Below are 17,023 nucleotides of genomic sequence, written 5' to 3'. Positions count from 1 at the left end.
AACTAAGAGTCTGTTGATGGTTTGAAAACGTAACCTGACCCGGGGAAAACAAAGGAACAAGGAGGATTTGGCACTGTGGCTTGGCTGGAGCGGTGACCTTCCTGTCCCTTTCCCTCCCCATGAGCGCAGAGGGTGGATCAGGCACCCTAGAGTGATGGGAGGGGGGTGAGCCTCCTGCCCCTTGGAGAGGTTCACACACAGCAGGAAGAAGGACTAAGCGGGTTCAGAGGCGGTTTAAGCCCACAGGGTGGAAAAGAATTGTAGAGTGTGGGGCGCCCCTCACCCACGTCAAGCGGGCTGGTCCCAGCGGGACCCAGACCTTGTGGGAGCCTCCACACGGACGACCCTGCCCGCGGCAGGCTGTGGCCCTGGACTCCCACCGCCCTCTCCTCTCTTCCCCCACCTCCAGCCTTTGACCGACTCCCCCACCAGGAGTCCTGGCTCCCCTCAGTTCCTGGGCCTGGGAGCCCCTCCCGCCTCGGGCCCAGGTATCTTCCCTAGCTGGGTGGAAGCCCAGAGCCCAGAAGAGACGGGAGGAAAGGGGAGGAAGGCCCCCGCGGGGGTCTGGGCTCCTGCAGCTTCATTCTGTCTTTGCAGAACCCCGAGCCCACGACCGGAAGGGGCAGAGGGCAGAGGGAACGCGGGGCGCAGCAGTGGGCAAGGGCAGGCCCCGGGCGTGAGTGCACTCCTCTGGCAGAGTGGTGGTGTCGTCCCTGCGGGGACCCTGGAGGTGAAGGATGGGTGGTGGCCGGATGAGAACGACCCCCGCCAGCGCTCGTTTTGTGCGACCAAGGGGCTGTAGCCGGGGAAGCGTGCTCCCTGGCAGCCCCGGGTCAGTGGGGCAGGAGGCCAAGAGACACCGAATCCGGAGTTCGTGACCGAGCCGCGGTGGCAGCCTGGGCGCGGGCTGGGTCGGGTTTCCCGGACGGCGCGCTCGGCCGGGCGCGGGTGGGGGCTCTCGGCCCCTGCGGGCGCCACCTCCCGCCGGCGTGGGCCCGGGCGGCTGTGCGGTTGGGGGCGGGGCTGCCCGGCCCGGCCTGGGGCGCCCCCTGGGGGCGGACGCAGAGACTGTGCGTGCGACGCCCGGACCGGCGGGGGAGGGGCCTCGGGCGCGGGTCTCGGTGCGGGAGGACCCAGGAGCAGGGACTGCGGCTGCGAACGGGGCCACGGAGCCCCGGAGTATTCAGACTAGGTTTTCTACCGCCTTCAACTGCTTATAGTTTGATTTTATTTTTCAGTGGCCGATGTGGCGTGTTTAATTTGCACGCTAACGCAGTTCCTTCTGGCCCGGGAGGTGCACGCAGGCAATGCTGTTGTGCAAGTGACTGGAAACCACCTGAATGTCGCTCCGCGGGGGTGCGGGTCGCCCAGTATGGAGCTCTACTGCTGTCACAAACAATGAGGTCAGCTGTTTTGGCGAGGAGAATTGGCCACAGCTGATAAAACAAAGAGGCGACATGTAGAACATCGTGCACCGTGTAATCCATTTTTAAAATTCTGTATGTTTGATTACTTTTGTGTAGACAAAGGAAAGATTATGGAAGATCACACACCTAATTGTTAAGCTTTGTTTCTTGGTTTCTTCTCCGAATGGAGAGGAAGACCACTTTAGACAATTCTGTGTTGTTTTATACAGTAAGAAAGATGCATTTACATAATTAATATGACTGAAATAAAGTATATTTCAAAAGTCCTAAAATGTAATCTAAAAAAAAAAAACGGACCTCTGGAGGTCAGCCCCTATGGGGGAGACGCTCCCCCAGAGCGGGCCCTGCAGGCAAAGCTAGACCTCCCTATGTCAGGCTAGCTCACAGCAACCTCAAACTCCTGGGCTCAAGCAATCCTGCTACCTCAGCCTCCCAAGTAGCTGGGACTACAGGCATGCACCACCATGCCCTGCTAGTTTTTTCTATATATATTAGTTGGCCAATTAATTTATTTCTATTTATAGTAGAGGGGGGGGTCTCGCTCTTGCTCAAGCTGGTTTCGAACTCCTGACCTTGAGCAATGCGCCTGCCTCGGCCTCCCAGAGTGCTAGGATTACAGGCGTGAGCCACCACAGAGGCATTTCTTGGAGACAGCTGGGCCTTGGTGTGGAAAAGGGACTGGGAGAGCAGGAGGCAAGGGGAATGGCCAGTGACTGTGGCCACAGCCCAGGAGACGGTGATTATCATACAGCGTTTTCAGCTGGAGCCAAGGAGGCCAGAACTGGGGTCTGTGAGACTCTGATCAGGCACTTTGCTTCCACCTAAAATCATTCTAAATCTGAAATTAGATCATGTTATTCCTCTGCTCAAAACCCATTTTTCTCAGAGTCAAAGCTCAAGCCCCTGCAGTTCACCCCATGCCCTCAGACAGCACCTCTCACCCCCCTCCCCTGCGTCACTGGCTCCAGGCCTCAGCCTGGGCCTGCTGCCTGCTGTTCCCCAAACATGCAGACAGGTACCCTCCTAGGGGCCTCGGGCTGGCTCTGCCCTCTGCCCAGAACCATCACCTCCTTTATGTGTTTGCTCAACTTTTAACTCCTTCACAATTCTGAATCCCCTTGCTCTGCTCCATTTTTCCCTTAGCACTTACTTTGTAAAATGCCATTTTACTTAGTATGTGTCTCTCTCCTAGATAACAAGCATTCCAAGGGCAAGTGCTTTCATCCAATTGGTTCACTGATGTCCCAAGTGCCTGGCACACAGCAGTGCTTGACAAATGTGTGTTGAAAATAAAAATGAAGCCGGAACTTTCAAGGTGGAATTGACCAGAACCTGTGCAGATGATGGGGTAGTGTCCAGAACAGGGCTCTGCAGAGTGGTTGCTGGAGGCCTGGGCCTGGCAGTCATGGACCGACGGGTAAATCTGAGGCGTTAGGTGGACTGATGGCCCTGCCATAGGCCACCTGCCCTGCCTGACCCCTCATGCCCTGATCACATGACCTCTAGCAGGCAGGGTCAGTGATGGCCAGAGCCTAAGGTGAGGAACCTGGGCCAGAACATCACTGCAGTCCCTTCCTGAGTCCTCCCAGCCCCCAAATCCTTCTTGTTGGATGTAGGCTCCATTAAAGACATGCAGGGTCCAGCTGCACTTCCTTTGCCTCATTCTGGGAAGCCAGTAGGACAGCTTCCTTTGTTGTTGTTGTTGTTCTTGAGACGAAGTATGCTCTGTCGCCCTGGGTAGAGTGGCATCATCATAGCTCACAGCAACCTCAAACTCCTGGGCTCAAGGGATTCTCCTGTCTCAGCCTCCTGAGTAGCTGGGACTACAGGCGTGCGCCATGACGCACGGCTGAGAGTTTCTATTTTTAGTAGAGATGGGGTCTCATCTTGTTCAGGCTGGTCTCAAACTCCTGAACTCAAGCAATCCTCCCGCCTCAGCCTCCCAGAGTGCCAGGATTATAGATGTGAGCCACCGCGCCCGGCCAGACGGGACAGTTTCTAGTGAGATGAGTCCTTTGTGTCTGTACCCAGGGAGTAGAGTAGGACGCTCTGGGTCTGCAGGGTAGAGGGAAGTGAGCCGGCTGCCACCTCTGCACCACCTCGGACACAGATGGCCAACACTTGCCTGCGCCCCTGCCCCATAAAGCTCTCTTGGAGCCCAAGCCCTGCTCATTAGAAAACTTTACTCCACGCCATTGCCCATGGAATGAGGCCACTCAGCACAGGTGTGGAGATTGACTAAGTCTCAACCCAGGACTGATTCTTATCAACTCAAAGAGCAGGGGGGAACTCTGGGGCCCCAGAGGACAAACAGGCTCATGCTACGGACAGCTCCCATAAGGCCAAGGCTCTCAGGGGTTCCTGGCACCCACTGAAGACTGCACAGCCATCAGCCCTGCCTGCCTCGCCTCTTGCTGAAGAGTCCCACACTAACCACAGGCCCTGACCACTGGGCCCCAGACTACCCTGACCTGTGCAAGGAGCAGCAGTGCCTCTGTCCCCCACCTCCAAAAGTGGCTGAGAACTCAAGTGAGCCCAGCTCCCCCAGGCTGGGGGAGCCCCTGCACCCCATCCCGATGCCCTCCTCGGTGGAGCAACCAGGGGCAAACTGCTAACCTCTCTGACATGCCCACTGTGTGGCAGCAGGCACTGTGCCAGGGGCTCTCAGTTGCCATCTCATTTAATCCTCAGAAAAATATTATGAGGCAGGTGGTTGTATTATCTCAAGTTTATATTTGAGGAAACCAAGGCGTAAGGTCACGCAGCTGCTAATGATGGATCCGGGACTTAAACCCAGATCTCACCAGGCCCTCGAGGGCTCCTGCCCTCCCGCCCACCCCCCATCCCCCCCCTCAGGCTCTTGTCCTCAGCCAGACAGTCCTTCCAGGGCCATGCTGCTGCCTGACTCTGGAGCTGCCCCCGGGCCCACCCCTCCCCAGTGATCTGGAGGCACTGGCAGGAATCATCGTGCCATCTGCCCCCAGTCTGGACGCAGAACACACACATCTCTGGCCCTGTGGAGCCCACGCCCCACCTGGCATGAGGAGGAACCCACCACCCCCAGGCCACCCTGTGAAGCAGAGAAGGCTGAGCAGAGGGTGTGAGCTAAGCAAACCCACCCACCACAGACTAGGCCCAAAGTTCCCCATAAAGGGAGATTTAGGAAGTCAGGAAATCCAGTTCCAGGGTTCACTTCCCTAAACCATAGGACTTGGGACACAGATCAGTGCTGTCCTCCAATACCTGATCTCCTCTTCCTCCTGGGCACATATCTAGACCTTTGCCAGCCTTCTGGAGTTCGATGTGGCTTCTCAGTTCTGATCAACAGAATGTGCCATCTAGCCCCAGTTCCTCAGATCCTCATCTTCTTCCCCAACTGCCATCTGACTGGAGAAGACGCCAACAGCTAGAGGAGGGTGGAGCCACGAGATGGAAGGAGGCTGGATCCCTGAAAGACTATGTGGAGCAGAGAATTCCCCGCTGCAGTTCCCAGCAACCTACCAGGGACTGTAACATGAGCAAGAAATAAACACTTATTTTTCAAAGCCACCAGGGTGCAGATGTCTGTTATAACAATTAGTCTATTCCGACTCTATGCTGTAATCACCTACCGGCAGGTTAAAACAGATTGCTATAAAACACTAACTTGCAGATAAAACACTAACTCGTATGGCACAGTCAGAGTGCAAGGATGCGGGGTGTGGGGCAGGCACTGATGTAGTGCAGCGTGAAGGCAGCACTGCGCAAATGACAGAAACAGGGACCGGGTACTGTTTCCTCAGTAAAATGGGGGTAGTAATTGCAGCACCGCAGCTCATGCATTAGGGCAGTGGTTCTCAAGGTGTGGTCCCCACAGCAGCAGCATCCGGGCACTTGTTAAAAATGCAAATTCTATGTCCCTCCCATCAGGCCTGTGGGACCAGAAACTCTGGGAGGGACAGAGAAGGGAAGTAAATGCACTTCCACACAGTTATGCCTGAAGAGAGATTGGAATGCACACGTTGCAAACAAGGGGAGTCCCAGGAAGAGAAGAAAGAAGGGAAAACGACACTGGAAATTGTCATGGTGGTTATTCCAGGGTTACTCCATGGTGGTTATTCTAGGTGGTTACTTCCCTTCTCTGTGGATCTCAAGGTGATTCCTGGGAGCTGCGGGATTGGGGATGAGAGGACTTTGGTAGTATAAAAGAGAATCTGTAATGGATGCTATAAGAAACTGAGGTGTTGGGGTCCCCCTGGTGAACTCTCTCCTTCCTCCCTGCAACACAGTTCTCATAACTAGCACAGGCATGTGTTTAAAATTTGTGATTGTAGTCTTTCAAATTTTTCCCATAGGTCTCCCTTCCGCTGCCTCAAGCCTGTACTATGGTGTTAGCCATTGGCCTTGGGGGCACAACAAAATTGGGGGGGGGGGGGTCTGGGTTCTCTGGGTGAGGAGGGAACTGGGGCATCTAGGGCCTACATTCCTCCTTCAGTCCCAAGCCTTAAGGATCTCTTGGTTAGATGACGTCTTTTAAAATAGGTGACCTGATGTTTTGCCACCTACAGAGGAGCTGATGTCATCCTCAGAGCCTAGGTGGCACACACATTCCTGGATTTGGCCACTGGGTGGATGGTGGTACCCTCAGCTGAGATGGGGGAAAGGGGGAGGGGCAGTTTAGGGTGTGGATGGAATTTGGGGTTGGGGGAAGAGAAGGTAAGTTTTGGAGGCAGCAGTTGAGATGTCTGCAGGAGCAGATGGGGAGACAGATCTAACGCAGGTTTGTAGATGCTTGGGCTCTTTGGGTAGCAGACAAGGCCTGAGCCACCCATTCACTAATGAGAGGACGGCCAGAGGCCCTGGAACGCCTCCCACAGTGGTGGTCCTTACCTAGGGCACCCAGAAGACACTCTAAGCCCCAGGCTTCTCTTTTCTCTGTAAGAGATTCTTGCCTGGGTCCCATTTGAAAAGGGAGCTCTGCCAGGCAGACAAGAGGTGGAAAGAAATTTGGGATAAGCAAAAAGAACTCTAGGTGACTCCAGTGGAAAGCTATACATTGTTTAAGGCACACCCTTCCAGTTATCTGATTCAGACTTTCATTGCCTTTGAGCTATTGTACAACTAAATTGTACAGTTAGCTATTTTACAACTAAATTGTACAGCAAAATAATTCTTGTCTATAGATGTGCATACAATATACCTGAATGAGATTCAATTGACCTTGTCCTCTTGGAAAAAAAGCCAGTTTCAACATTCCTTTTCTTCATATAGATTTATGGCTCATTGTGATCTCTCCTTTGAACTGGCTGTTAATCTTACCAGTTCTCTCAATTAATGAGTTAAATAAAATTTTTGACATGTGCGCATGTAATATTTATGAGTCATGCCTTTTTTAAAAAATTATCTTTAACAGAGGGCATGGGCAGGCTCACTGCCTCTAAGAGAGGGAAAGACTTGCCATGGTGGGCCAGGTGCGGTGGCTCACACCTGTAATCCTAGCACTTTGGGAGGCTGAGGCAGGAGGATCACTCAAGGTCAGGAGTTCAAGACCAGCCTGAGCAAGAGCAAGACCCCCGTCTCTACTATAAATAGAAAGAAATTAGCCAAACAACTAAAAATAGAAAAAATTAGCTGGGCGTGGTGGCACATGCCTGTAGTCCTAGCTACTCGGGAGGCTGAGGCAGGAGGATCACTTGAGCCCAGAAGTTTGAGGTCGCTGTGAGCTAGGCTGAAGCCACAGCACTCTAGCCCAGGCAACAGAGCGAGACTCTGTCTCGAAAAGAAAAAAAAAAAGACTTGCCATGGTGCACACAGCACAAAACCCACCCCCAGCCCCACCCCTATCATCCTGGACAGGAAGTGTCCAGCTTGCATGCCTTCAGGGACAAGGAGTTCAGTCCCTTTTAAAGGCCACTCTAATTCTTTCCACATTAGACCACAACTATGCTGGTTTTAAAAAACAAAGAAAAGCAAATCTAAAACTGGAAGAAAACACAATGGTCCCTCCTGCTGACAGCTGAGTAACTGCTTGGGCCTAAAGAATCATCTACACAGGTGGCTGGCAACCCTGGGTCCCTTGCAAAGGCACAGTGTGGCCGAAACGGCTGGCTGCGTAGGGTGGAGAAGGGACAGTGCCAGCCGGGTGTGTCGCCGTGAGGTGCAGAGCCCAGGTGCTCCACGCTCCCACTGCCTCACAACAAAGCCCTGGCCTTTCCTGACCTTTCGGTAGTTTGTGCATATTTTCAGACCCACATTTTTTTTCAGGACAGGCACAGCGGGGCCCATGCACTAGTCTCACACACATCCCCCCTGCACCAACCCCTGGCCCAGTCCCGCTGAGCCTGTCCTGGCTGTGGAGACGGACACCCTTCCTTGAGGGAGGCGCAGGGGAGCACCGGGTCCCCACCCTGAGGCCTCAGGCAAGTGCCAGCACTTGCCAGGGCCTCTCTTCTCCTTAGGAGGAGTGTGACCAGATGGGGTCCGCCAGGCGTCGGAGCGTGATGCCCTGCAGTCTGCAGAGCACGTTCGCCACGGGGTTGTTGTGGCTCACCTTTCTCCCCAGGGCCCATCCCTCCTGGGTCCCCTGGGCAGGTGAGAGCCACTCTGCTGCTCCTGGGGGCTCAGGGGGAACTTCTCCGGTTGTGTTGGTTTGTGGCAGGACCCGCACTCCAGGCAAGAAGCAACACCTCTCCTGCCCGCCTGCCCCTATGGCGCTGGAAGCGAACGCACCTTAAACCGCAAATGCCGGCCGAGGCTCCTGCAGACCTAGAAGCCTTGTTCCTAAAAGGGCAAGCAAGTGGACCATTTCATTTCAAAGTGGCTCAAAGCTTGAGCTGTAACCCAGGCAGCTCACCCATGGGGACTGGTAGCTACAGATAAAATCCCCCCTGATCATTAAAATTGCATTAGCAATAATTTTAGGGGTACATACTAAGTAAGCTGGACCTGTGTTAAATGCTTTACCCACCCCATCTCATCTAATCCTGGAAACAAGCCCACGAGGGAGGCGGCGTTATTACTCCGCACCCACACCAGCAATGGTCTGGCGGCGACAGGCCGCCCCAGCCCCAAGGCACCCACTCACTGAAATGTGAGCCCACCTCCCTGGAGAACTAACTCCTTTCAAACAGGCACGTAGAGCACACTCGGCCCCTCACAACGTGACGCGCTGCGCCGCCGCAGGCCTGCAGAGTCCCCACCAGCAAGGAGGCCCTCACCAGATGTAGCCCCTCGACCTTGTCCTTCTCAGGCTCCGTAACTGTAAGAAATAAATTCCTTTTTTTTATAAGTTAAAAAAATAAACATGTTTTTCTTAGAAACCCTGCTAAGAGGTAATTCCAATAACAAAACACTGTAGGGTTTTTAATAAGCCCTTGTAAGAGCAAAACACAGCACATGGCCGTAACATCCACCCACAGAAGCGCGATGGACTTGGCATCACCCTGGGTGTTCGTCCCCCATCCTAAAGGATGCTGCCTTCCCAGGAATGAGCACACACGGAGGGCAGAGTGGCTGGGGGACCCTTCCCTCAATGGCTCCACCACTGTACCAAGGGGCTTGAGGTCTGTCCCTGGTGGCCTCTTCCTTCCCTCTCCTATAGAGGAAGGGAACACTGGAAGGCAGAGAGAAAAGGAAACCAGAACCCGCTGACATCACTGAGCCACTTGGATCAAAGCAACCCCGAAACTCACCCCACCTCTGGACTTTCCAGTTTCAGGAGCCAAAAACCTCGCCCTCATTGTTTAGGCCAGTCTGAATTGGGTTTTCTGTTACCGCAACTGTAAACTTACTCCCCTGGCATGAGAGCAAGGTCCATCTGCTCTTGGCACCGTCCTACAATGGATGGTGTGATCATGAAAATGCACCTCGGATCAGTGTATTAAGTAAAATTAATCATAAAATGCCATGTAAAATGATTCTGTTTGTGAAGATCTGAATATGTATAGATGTTTTCTGGAAAGATACTTTAGTATAAGTTGCCTCTGGGGAACAGAAGATAAACTTTTCACTTTACATGCTCCTTATGTTTAGATTGCTTTTACTTATGTATATTTTTAAAAGACTAGTTTAAAAGGTGTTTGAGTCCACGGTGGTAATTTGTATTGGTAGTTATTAAACCATGCTTTTGAAGCCCCTGCTGGAATATAAGATGAAGCACAGGCTGGACGTGATGGCTTGCACCTGTAATCCTGGAGCTCTAGGAGGCTGAGGAGGGAGGATCACTTGAGGGCAAGAGTTTGAGATCAGCCTGAGCAAAAGCCAGACCTTGTCTCTACTAAAAATAGAAAAAATTAGCTGGGTATGATGGTACTTGCCTGTAGTCCCAGATACTTGGGAGGCTGAGGCAGGAGGATTGCTTGAGCCCAGGAGTGTGAGGAAGCCGTGAGCTAGCCTGATGCCACGGCACTCTAGCCCAGGCAACAGAGGAAGACCTTGAATCAATCAATCATTCAATCAATAAAAGATGCAGCACCCAGAAAGCAAGCTGAGTGAAGAAATAATTGTTTGGGACCTTTTGTAAGGAATACTCACTTTCTCCATCTGCAACACTGGGATCCCTGAGGTTAGCAAATTCAGCAAACAAGCATACACTTAAATGTACCCTTAACTGTTCCCTCCTCCCAAGGTTACACATTAGTCTCAGTTCTACAATGCCGATTTCATGTTTTCCTGAGGCACCTTGGAGACACCAAAAGCAGTTGAAAATGAACATGCCTTTAAAGCAGGCTTTGAGCAGCAAAGGCCAAGTCTTGCTGACTTTATAAGGAGCTGAAAAGGCCCTAAAGGTGTGTAGTTCTCCAGGTTCTTGGAGAGAGCACCCAGATGAAAGAGAACAGGGATGCAGGTGGTCATCTGCCCAGGAAGGCCGGGCAGCACCCTCCTGGGCGTGATGACAGACCTGAGCACAGGGAAGCACCTCTACCAAGATCCATCTTGGGGGACGGTTTTCCATAGTCCAGGACACACAACGTAAAAACCCTGTGACCCTGAGGACACCCTGTATGACCCTACAGCTGGAAAGGCCCACCCGTGAAGCCTATGCAGCAACCCCCTCAACTCGAACACGCTACAGCTGAAGGCCTTGGACCAGTGGGTGACAGGGTTGATGCGCCTGCCACTTGGGCAGAGACCTTCCCATGGCAGCAGGATGCCTCATGTCCTGGGACCACTACAACCACCCTCCTCCTTTCCCTGATCCTCTGCAGTCTATGTTCCTCTGAGGCTGCTGGCTGAGAAGCCATCAGGGGGCACTGCCTCCTCTGCTGGGAGCACCCCCACACTGCAGCAGCCTACACTCGCATGCATGCCTGTCACGGCCCCAGTGGCCTCTGCATGGACTCTCCTTGAAAGGCGGGGTCCGATGCCCCACCGCCCAGCACAGAGAGCCCTTCCCAGGCTTGTTGGCAGCTCTTGCCCTCCCCAGCAACCTTGCTTCAGCAAAGCAAGCACCCAGCACCACACCAAACCTTGCTTCAGCAAAGCAAGCACCCAGCACCACACCAGGGACCAGTCTGTGGACTGAACACCTAGCGCTACCTGCAGCTATGGCCTTGCAAAGAAGTGAGCCTGCTGCCCAGAACCAGGGCCTCTGGGGACTGAGCTCCTTGGGGCAACACCATGCTTTGCCCAGGTCCCTCAAACCAAACCAGGCACCTGAATCCAAGCACAGAGAGGGGAGAATGGATGCTCCCCATTTTCTCCAAGTGTCTGCCGACCTGCTACAGAGCCCAGTGAACTGGACGATCTCAGGGAATGGCTCTGCTCTGGCCCGCCCTCGGGGCTGGTTTCGCTCAGCAGGAACCAATTCGAGATGCAGGCTTCAGGGCTGGTGGTTTAGCTGCAGGTAGAGGTTCTGGGGCAGGGCCTCCAGGGTTTGAATCCAGCCTTTCCAAATCTTTGATAGTAACTTACCTTTCTCTGAGCCTCAGGTTTCAGGCATGAAAATGGCTTCCTCAGAGTTGTTCCAGTGACTGAATGAGTTTATTACCTATTAGGTACTCTGAGCACTTCCTCTGTTCCAGAAAGTTTCTATACACATTAATTTTTATTGTTCATGTGGGGAATCCGAGTACCAGGCAGTTTTCCTGCCCCATGGGAAGTGGAGGCCCCAGAGACAGTGATGACGGAGGCAGCTAAAGCCTGAGCAGGATGGGCGGCAGAGGGTCAGAGAGCCGGCGAGCCTGGGCCTCCAAAGCAGGGGACTTTGAGGACCGGGTGGTCCGAGTGCCAGGCACTACAGAGGCCAAGAGAGGTCCCAGGCTGAGAGCTGGGATAAGCAGCTTTCAGCCAAGCAGAGAGAGCCGCGGGGAGTGGGAGAGCCCAGGCAAGAAGTGGCCTGGAAGCAACAGGGCACTGGCAAGGTTTTAGGATGAGGAAAGGAAGGCCAGGGACAGGAAGAGGGGGCAGGAAAAATAACAAGGCAAAGAGCAGGTGAGCAGCAGGAAACGTAAGAAAAGATCCTGATACTTCAAAGTGAGCGTGTATGTGGGTGGGTTCCAGGGAGTGCAGCAGAAGGCCCCAGAGGATGGGGGCGGTGAGGACTCCAGGCAAGCAAGTGCTGGGCAGGCAGCGAGCACGGGGCTGGCTCTGTGCCTCTGTGCAGCCAGCCCAAGCCTGTTGGAGACCCCTATGCGTTACCCCCACCCTTGCTTTCTTTTCTTTCCTTATCCAACTACTCTAAGTCAGATAAGAGAGCTGAAAATGGCCCCAAAGTTTTACAAACTAATTAAAAAACAAACCCAATTCTGAAATAGTCATGGCTAGACTTTATCCTGAACGAGGCCTATGTGAATAGATGGGACAGGCCAGCAGGAGCTGCCGGGAAGCTCTTGGTGCCAACGCTGGCAGGAGGGTCTGCACCACCCACTGTCCGGGGGCAGGCTGGGTCAGAGGCGTCCAGTGAGGTGGGCAGCGCCACTAACCCCCTCCCCAGAGGGGCCACAGGTCAGAACACGCAGCTCGTGCAGTAGCAACGTCCAGTGTCCCCAACCTCTTTTGCTTGATCCATAGCATTGACCAGGCTGGACAGAGATGGCCTAAAATAATGTTTCCTGTGGGCCTAGTTAAAGTTTTTCCCACTCACACTTATAGCTGGGTAGTTAAGCCACAGGGAACTTGTTCCAGCTGCAGCCTGCAGACGAGGGATAACTGTAAGTGGCACCACACAGACTCTCACAAAAAACATTCGAGACATTTACGTCAGGCTGAGCCCACGATGGACTGCCTTTACCACCTTCCTCTGTGAGGTCTGGTCACACTATCCCACTCGTCATCCTGGCAGCCAGATTTACCACTGAGATGCTTAGTGCCATCTCATAGTGACCCGAAACAAAAATGACCAAAACACCACCATTAATATAAAGATATATTCCATAAAAGAGTTTGGCAGTCAAAGAGAGGCATCATACTTCCGAAAAACACAGGCATTCTTCTTCTCCTAGTCTACAGAGAATTGTTTTAAAAAAAGATATCATCATCATCATCATCAACAAACAGCCACCAGAATACACCACACTAGATTATACACTTCGGCAAATAACTGAAGGTCACACTCAGTCCCTGAACAATGAGAATACAAGCTACAGAGAAGGTTAGAAAGCAGCCCAGCCAACACTGGACCAATGTCCCAGCCACCCCCACAGGGGCTCTTCAGTACATAAGATGACGTCACTTCCACGAGTGAGCCCCAGGACAGCCTGACAGGAAGGTGGACCCAATGAGCACAGTTATGGCGGGAGTTACCACGAAGGTCAGAAAGAAAACGTCCTGGGCCTGGTATCTGCGACTGGGCGCAGGGCCTGGCTGCAGAAGAGGCCAGGCCCACGCATGTGGCCACCAGGAGCCCTGGCCGAAGGTTTCGGGCTGGCCATCTCGGGCTGGGGTCCCTGGCCTTGTAGTGGGGCGGGAGGGCCAGGATTCAAGTTCTGGGTGACAATTTCAGTAGCACCAAGACCAGAAGACAGTGAGGCCAAGCTGGGGAGAGGGAAGGCGGAAGTCGGGGGTGTGGGTGGGGCTGCATGGAAGAAGAGGGCACGTCCTGGTGGGGGAGGGAAGGAGAGGCTGTCGTGGCTGGCTCTTGAGACACTCAAGGAAACTGAATGGGACAGCTCTAGCTGTGGACACCACATAAGGCTGCTCATAAGAGAATGCAGAGGAAAGGAGGAGGAAATGAAGAAATGGGTGAGAACGCTCTTGCCCCTATAAATAAACTATTTACACACTTTAAGAAAAGGAGAGTGGGCTCTCGGTGGAGAGCCATGCCCACCGCCCACACAGCCGCCTGGCGCCATCAGTACTTAATGCTGTTGAGACTGGAGGCGGTTCTCGCCCCAGGAGAGAGGCTGACAGACTCGGGCAGCAGGCAAGGCACTCCCGTGGCACCAGTCCCCGCACTGGCTCAGGCTTACTTCACGTGGACGTGGCTGAGGATCCACGCACACCACCGCAGACCCAGCTGGCACTCAGAGGTCCGCCAGGGCCCCCTCCTCCTCCCCAGCTGTAAGCAGGGCCCTGGGCTGCTTGACTTGATGGAGAGAGAAGCCTTGTCCACACCTGCTGGTCCCTCTACCCATGGCCCACCCACAGATGTGGATGACCCAAAATAGACGGTGTCCTACAGACGCACACGGGCTCCAGGGCGTCCGAGTCAAGCTCTCCCCACAGCCATGGGAGCCCTGTCTGTCCCTCAGAGTCACCACCCACGCAGACACATTCCTGTCTCTGGATAGACCTCAGCAGGGAAGCAGTCACAAGAGTGGGCAGGTCACAAGGGGCCCCCCAGTCTTCAGCACCAGCAAGCAGAAACAGAGAGGTCGCACCACGCTGACGCTGAAGACAGGGCGCTGGCCACCGTGGGTGTGGCCGCTTCTCCCCCTCTGGACACAGGTTGGTGACAGTGAACAGTGTTGGCCTCCAGGGTGGCTCAGCTCCGCTTACTCGCCCTGCTCCTCAGAAGTGATGGCCTGCCTTCACCGCCTCAATGTCCGAGATCAGGGTCCTTGCCAGGAAGATGCCAAATATCTGAAACCAAAGGCACCAGAGTAAGTGGCCATCAGTGCCGGGGGCCAAAGGCAGAGGGCAAGGGGGGGATGTTCCACGGTACCTTGCTCCCCACCCACCCTGCCGAGACTGAGGACACAGACAGCAACACTTCGCAAGCAGGGAGGCATGGCAGACCCGCCGGCAGAAAGGGAGTCCTGGGGTCTAGTTTGCTGTACCCCTAGAGCCTAAAACAGGCAAACAGCAAAAGCAAAACAGACGCTCTGCCCTGCCTCCAACATGACAAAGCATGTCACATACCACGGGGCAGGACACGCTTATCCCTGGGTTAAACCAAAAATAACAGGGTCACTCTGACTGCTTTTGATTCCCAAAAGGATAAATCTTGAATGTTCCCTATAAACCTGGGTTCCACAATAAAACAAATGCTGTTTCTAATTTGGGCTGTGCTAACGTCTGACTATAAGTCCTGACCTTAGTGAATAGGAAAATCATGAGGAGAGATGAATGTTTTTCTACCAAGAACAGACTAATGTGAACTTGGTAACCTTTGGAAGTTTGCCTTTTTTTCCTTTAAATTCTTGTGGTTCTTATGTGATGAGCCAGACCTTTTAAAGTCTGATTCCCTTACCCGCTTTGCAAGTAAATTTTTTCTTTCCTTTTCTAGATACTTCTCTCAGTCTTCCTTTGAAGGAGGAAGATGTACCCAGTCCACCTTAGTCCCCTCTTCAAGGCAAAGTCAGAGTCAAACATTTTCTAAATGGTGTGTTTTCCACCTAAGAATGGCTTTAGCTGTCTCAGAGGCTGTGAGCTTCTTTTCACAAGCCCTGGGCAACACTGGAAAGACTCCTGGTTTCTTTGGTATCAGTGAATTCTTGACTTTCTCCACCTGTTCTTCACCCCCACCCCCAGACACAGGCCAGCCCACCCACCCCAGGCCTCCCTGCCCGCTTGGCCACTAGCATCCGTCCACAGTAAAATCTGGTCCAAATGAACAAGTGCAGCCTTGAAGGGGAAAGAAGCCACAAAGGGCAGTGGGCCTCAGAGGGTCCTGTGTGGACAGGGAAGCTGCCTGACAGCCCCAGCCCAGGATAGGGAGGGAGATACCTGAGCCTCAAGCCTCCTTCAAACCCCAGCTGACTGACAGCATCACCATCCACTCTTCAGCTCTTGACACCTTTCTAAATTCTACCACTACCTTCCCACCAGCAGGGAGAGACCCCAAAGCAGCCCGCCCAGAGGGCACTCCTGACCCCAACCTCCAGAAAGGCCCTCTGGAGAGGGCTGCCGGCAAGCTCTGCACAGGGCCACACTTCCCCCACCCCTCCGAATCCACACTCCCCCACACCTACTGAGAGGCCTCCCTTTGGGTAGCAGACCACTGGGGAGAGAATGGTCACAGCCCGCCAGGGCCCTGCCCCAACACATGGCATTTATGGAAGCCATCCTGCTCCTGTTCCTATTACTTACACACACGTGCACGTGCTCAGGCTTGGACATCCAATTGGATCCCTTTCTTTTTCTGTAAGGTTCCTTAATATCATAACCAAGCTAGACAGACATTCTATGTTAAGGGCCCAACTTCCTCAAATGAAAAAAGGCCACCTGCCAATGCCATGGGCTCCTGGAACATACCTGTAGCAGCGAGATGGCGATGAAGACGCCAGCCACGATGTAGATATTCCTCGGGAGCCAGCCCTCCAGCACCTGGATGCAGCCTTTTGTGAAGATGGACTCGTCCCACTTGTTCTTCAGCTGCAGGGAAACACCATATCAACCTGGGCCCTACGACACACACAACGTCCCACCCTGGTCCCTTAGAGGGCTCCAGCAGGGGGCAGGGCAAAGTACAGTGGCAATGAGGCATCTGGGAGGCAGGCGCTGAGGACAGATAGAAGTCTCTGGGAGAAGCTCATACACCCGGGCAGTGTGCTGTCGCAGCGCCTGTCTGACCAAAGGCTCCCTGGCTATGATCTTCGACCCATTTCTCCTCAAACCTCCAGAGATTTAAAACTCAATTTGCTCAGCACACTCTCTCAAAGCTCACATCTGGAGAAAGGAGAGCCTGCGGGAAGAAGATATGCCTTTAAAGGGAGAGAAACTGGGAGAAGGGAGTCCTAGACTTCTGTGAGTCAGAAGAGCTAGCAGAAGGAAGGGATAGCGCTTCTCAGAGCGTGTCCCACAGGTAAGCCTGGCTCTGAGAGACAGAGCCAGTGGTTAACAGTCACCAGCCAGCCCACTCCCTCCACAGCCCAGCCCCAGTGCAGTCAGCAGGTGTGTGGAGACCTCATCCCGGTACACACCCTGCCCCTGCCCACCGATGGACTGTAATCCACCCCAGCCCCCCACCTGTCAGCTTCCCCATGTCAACACTGATGGAACATTATTCCACGTTAGTGGTGTTATGGCTGAACTGTGTCCTCTCAAAATCCATATGTGGAACTCCTAACCCCCAGTAGCCCAGAACGTGACCCTGTTTGCAGACAGGCTCTTTACAGAGGTAATTAAGCTAAAATGAGGTCATTAGGATGGGCCCTAATCAATAATGACTGGTGTCCTTATAAGAGGAGGAGATTAGGACACAGACACGTACAGAGGGAAACCACGTGAAGACACAG

At 53.6% G+C, this 17,023-nt stretch overlaps 1 protein-coding gene across 1 annotated transcript in view; it reads right to left on the bottom strand.

The window, feature by feature from the left end:
- Positions 1-12,758: 12,758 nt before the first annotated feature.
- The window catches only part of TSPAN14 (tetraspanin 14), a 59,064-nt gene continuing 54,799 nt past the window's right edge, over positions 12,759-17,023 (bottom strand). Inside the window, exons 7-8 of the mRNA XM_012764708.3 lie at positions 16,041-16,160; positions 12,759-14,426 (exon numbers count right to left, since the gene is read on the bottom strand). Coding sequence (XP_012620162.2) covers positions 14,355-14,426; positions 16,041-16,160 — 192 coding nt within the window. The 3' untranslated portion in view covers positions 12,759-14,354. The remainder of the gene's footprint in view (positions 14,427-16,040; positions 16,161-17,023) is intronic.

This window comes from Microcebus murinus, chromosome 14 (assembly GCF_040939455.1).
Source record: "Microcebus murinus isolate Inina chromosome 14, M.murinus_Inina_mat1.0, whole genome shotgun sequence".
Taxonomy (NCBI): domain Eukaryota; kingdom Metazoa; phylum Chordata; class Mammalia; order Primates; family Cheirogaleidae; genus Microcebus; species Microcebus murinus.
Note: the sequence above shows the minus strand (reverse complement) of the source record. Positions and strands in the feature narration are given on the sequence as shown.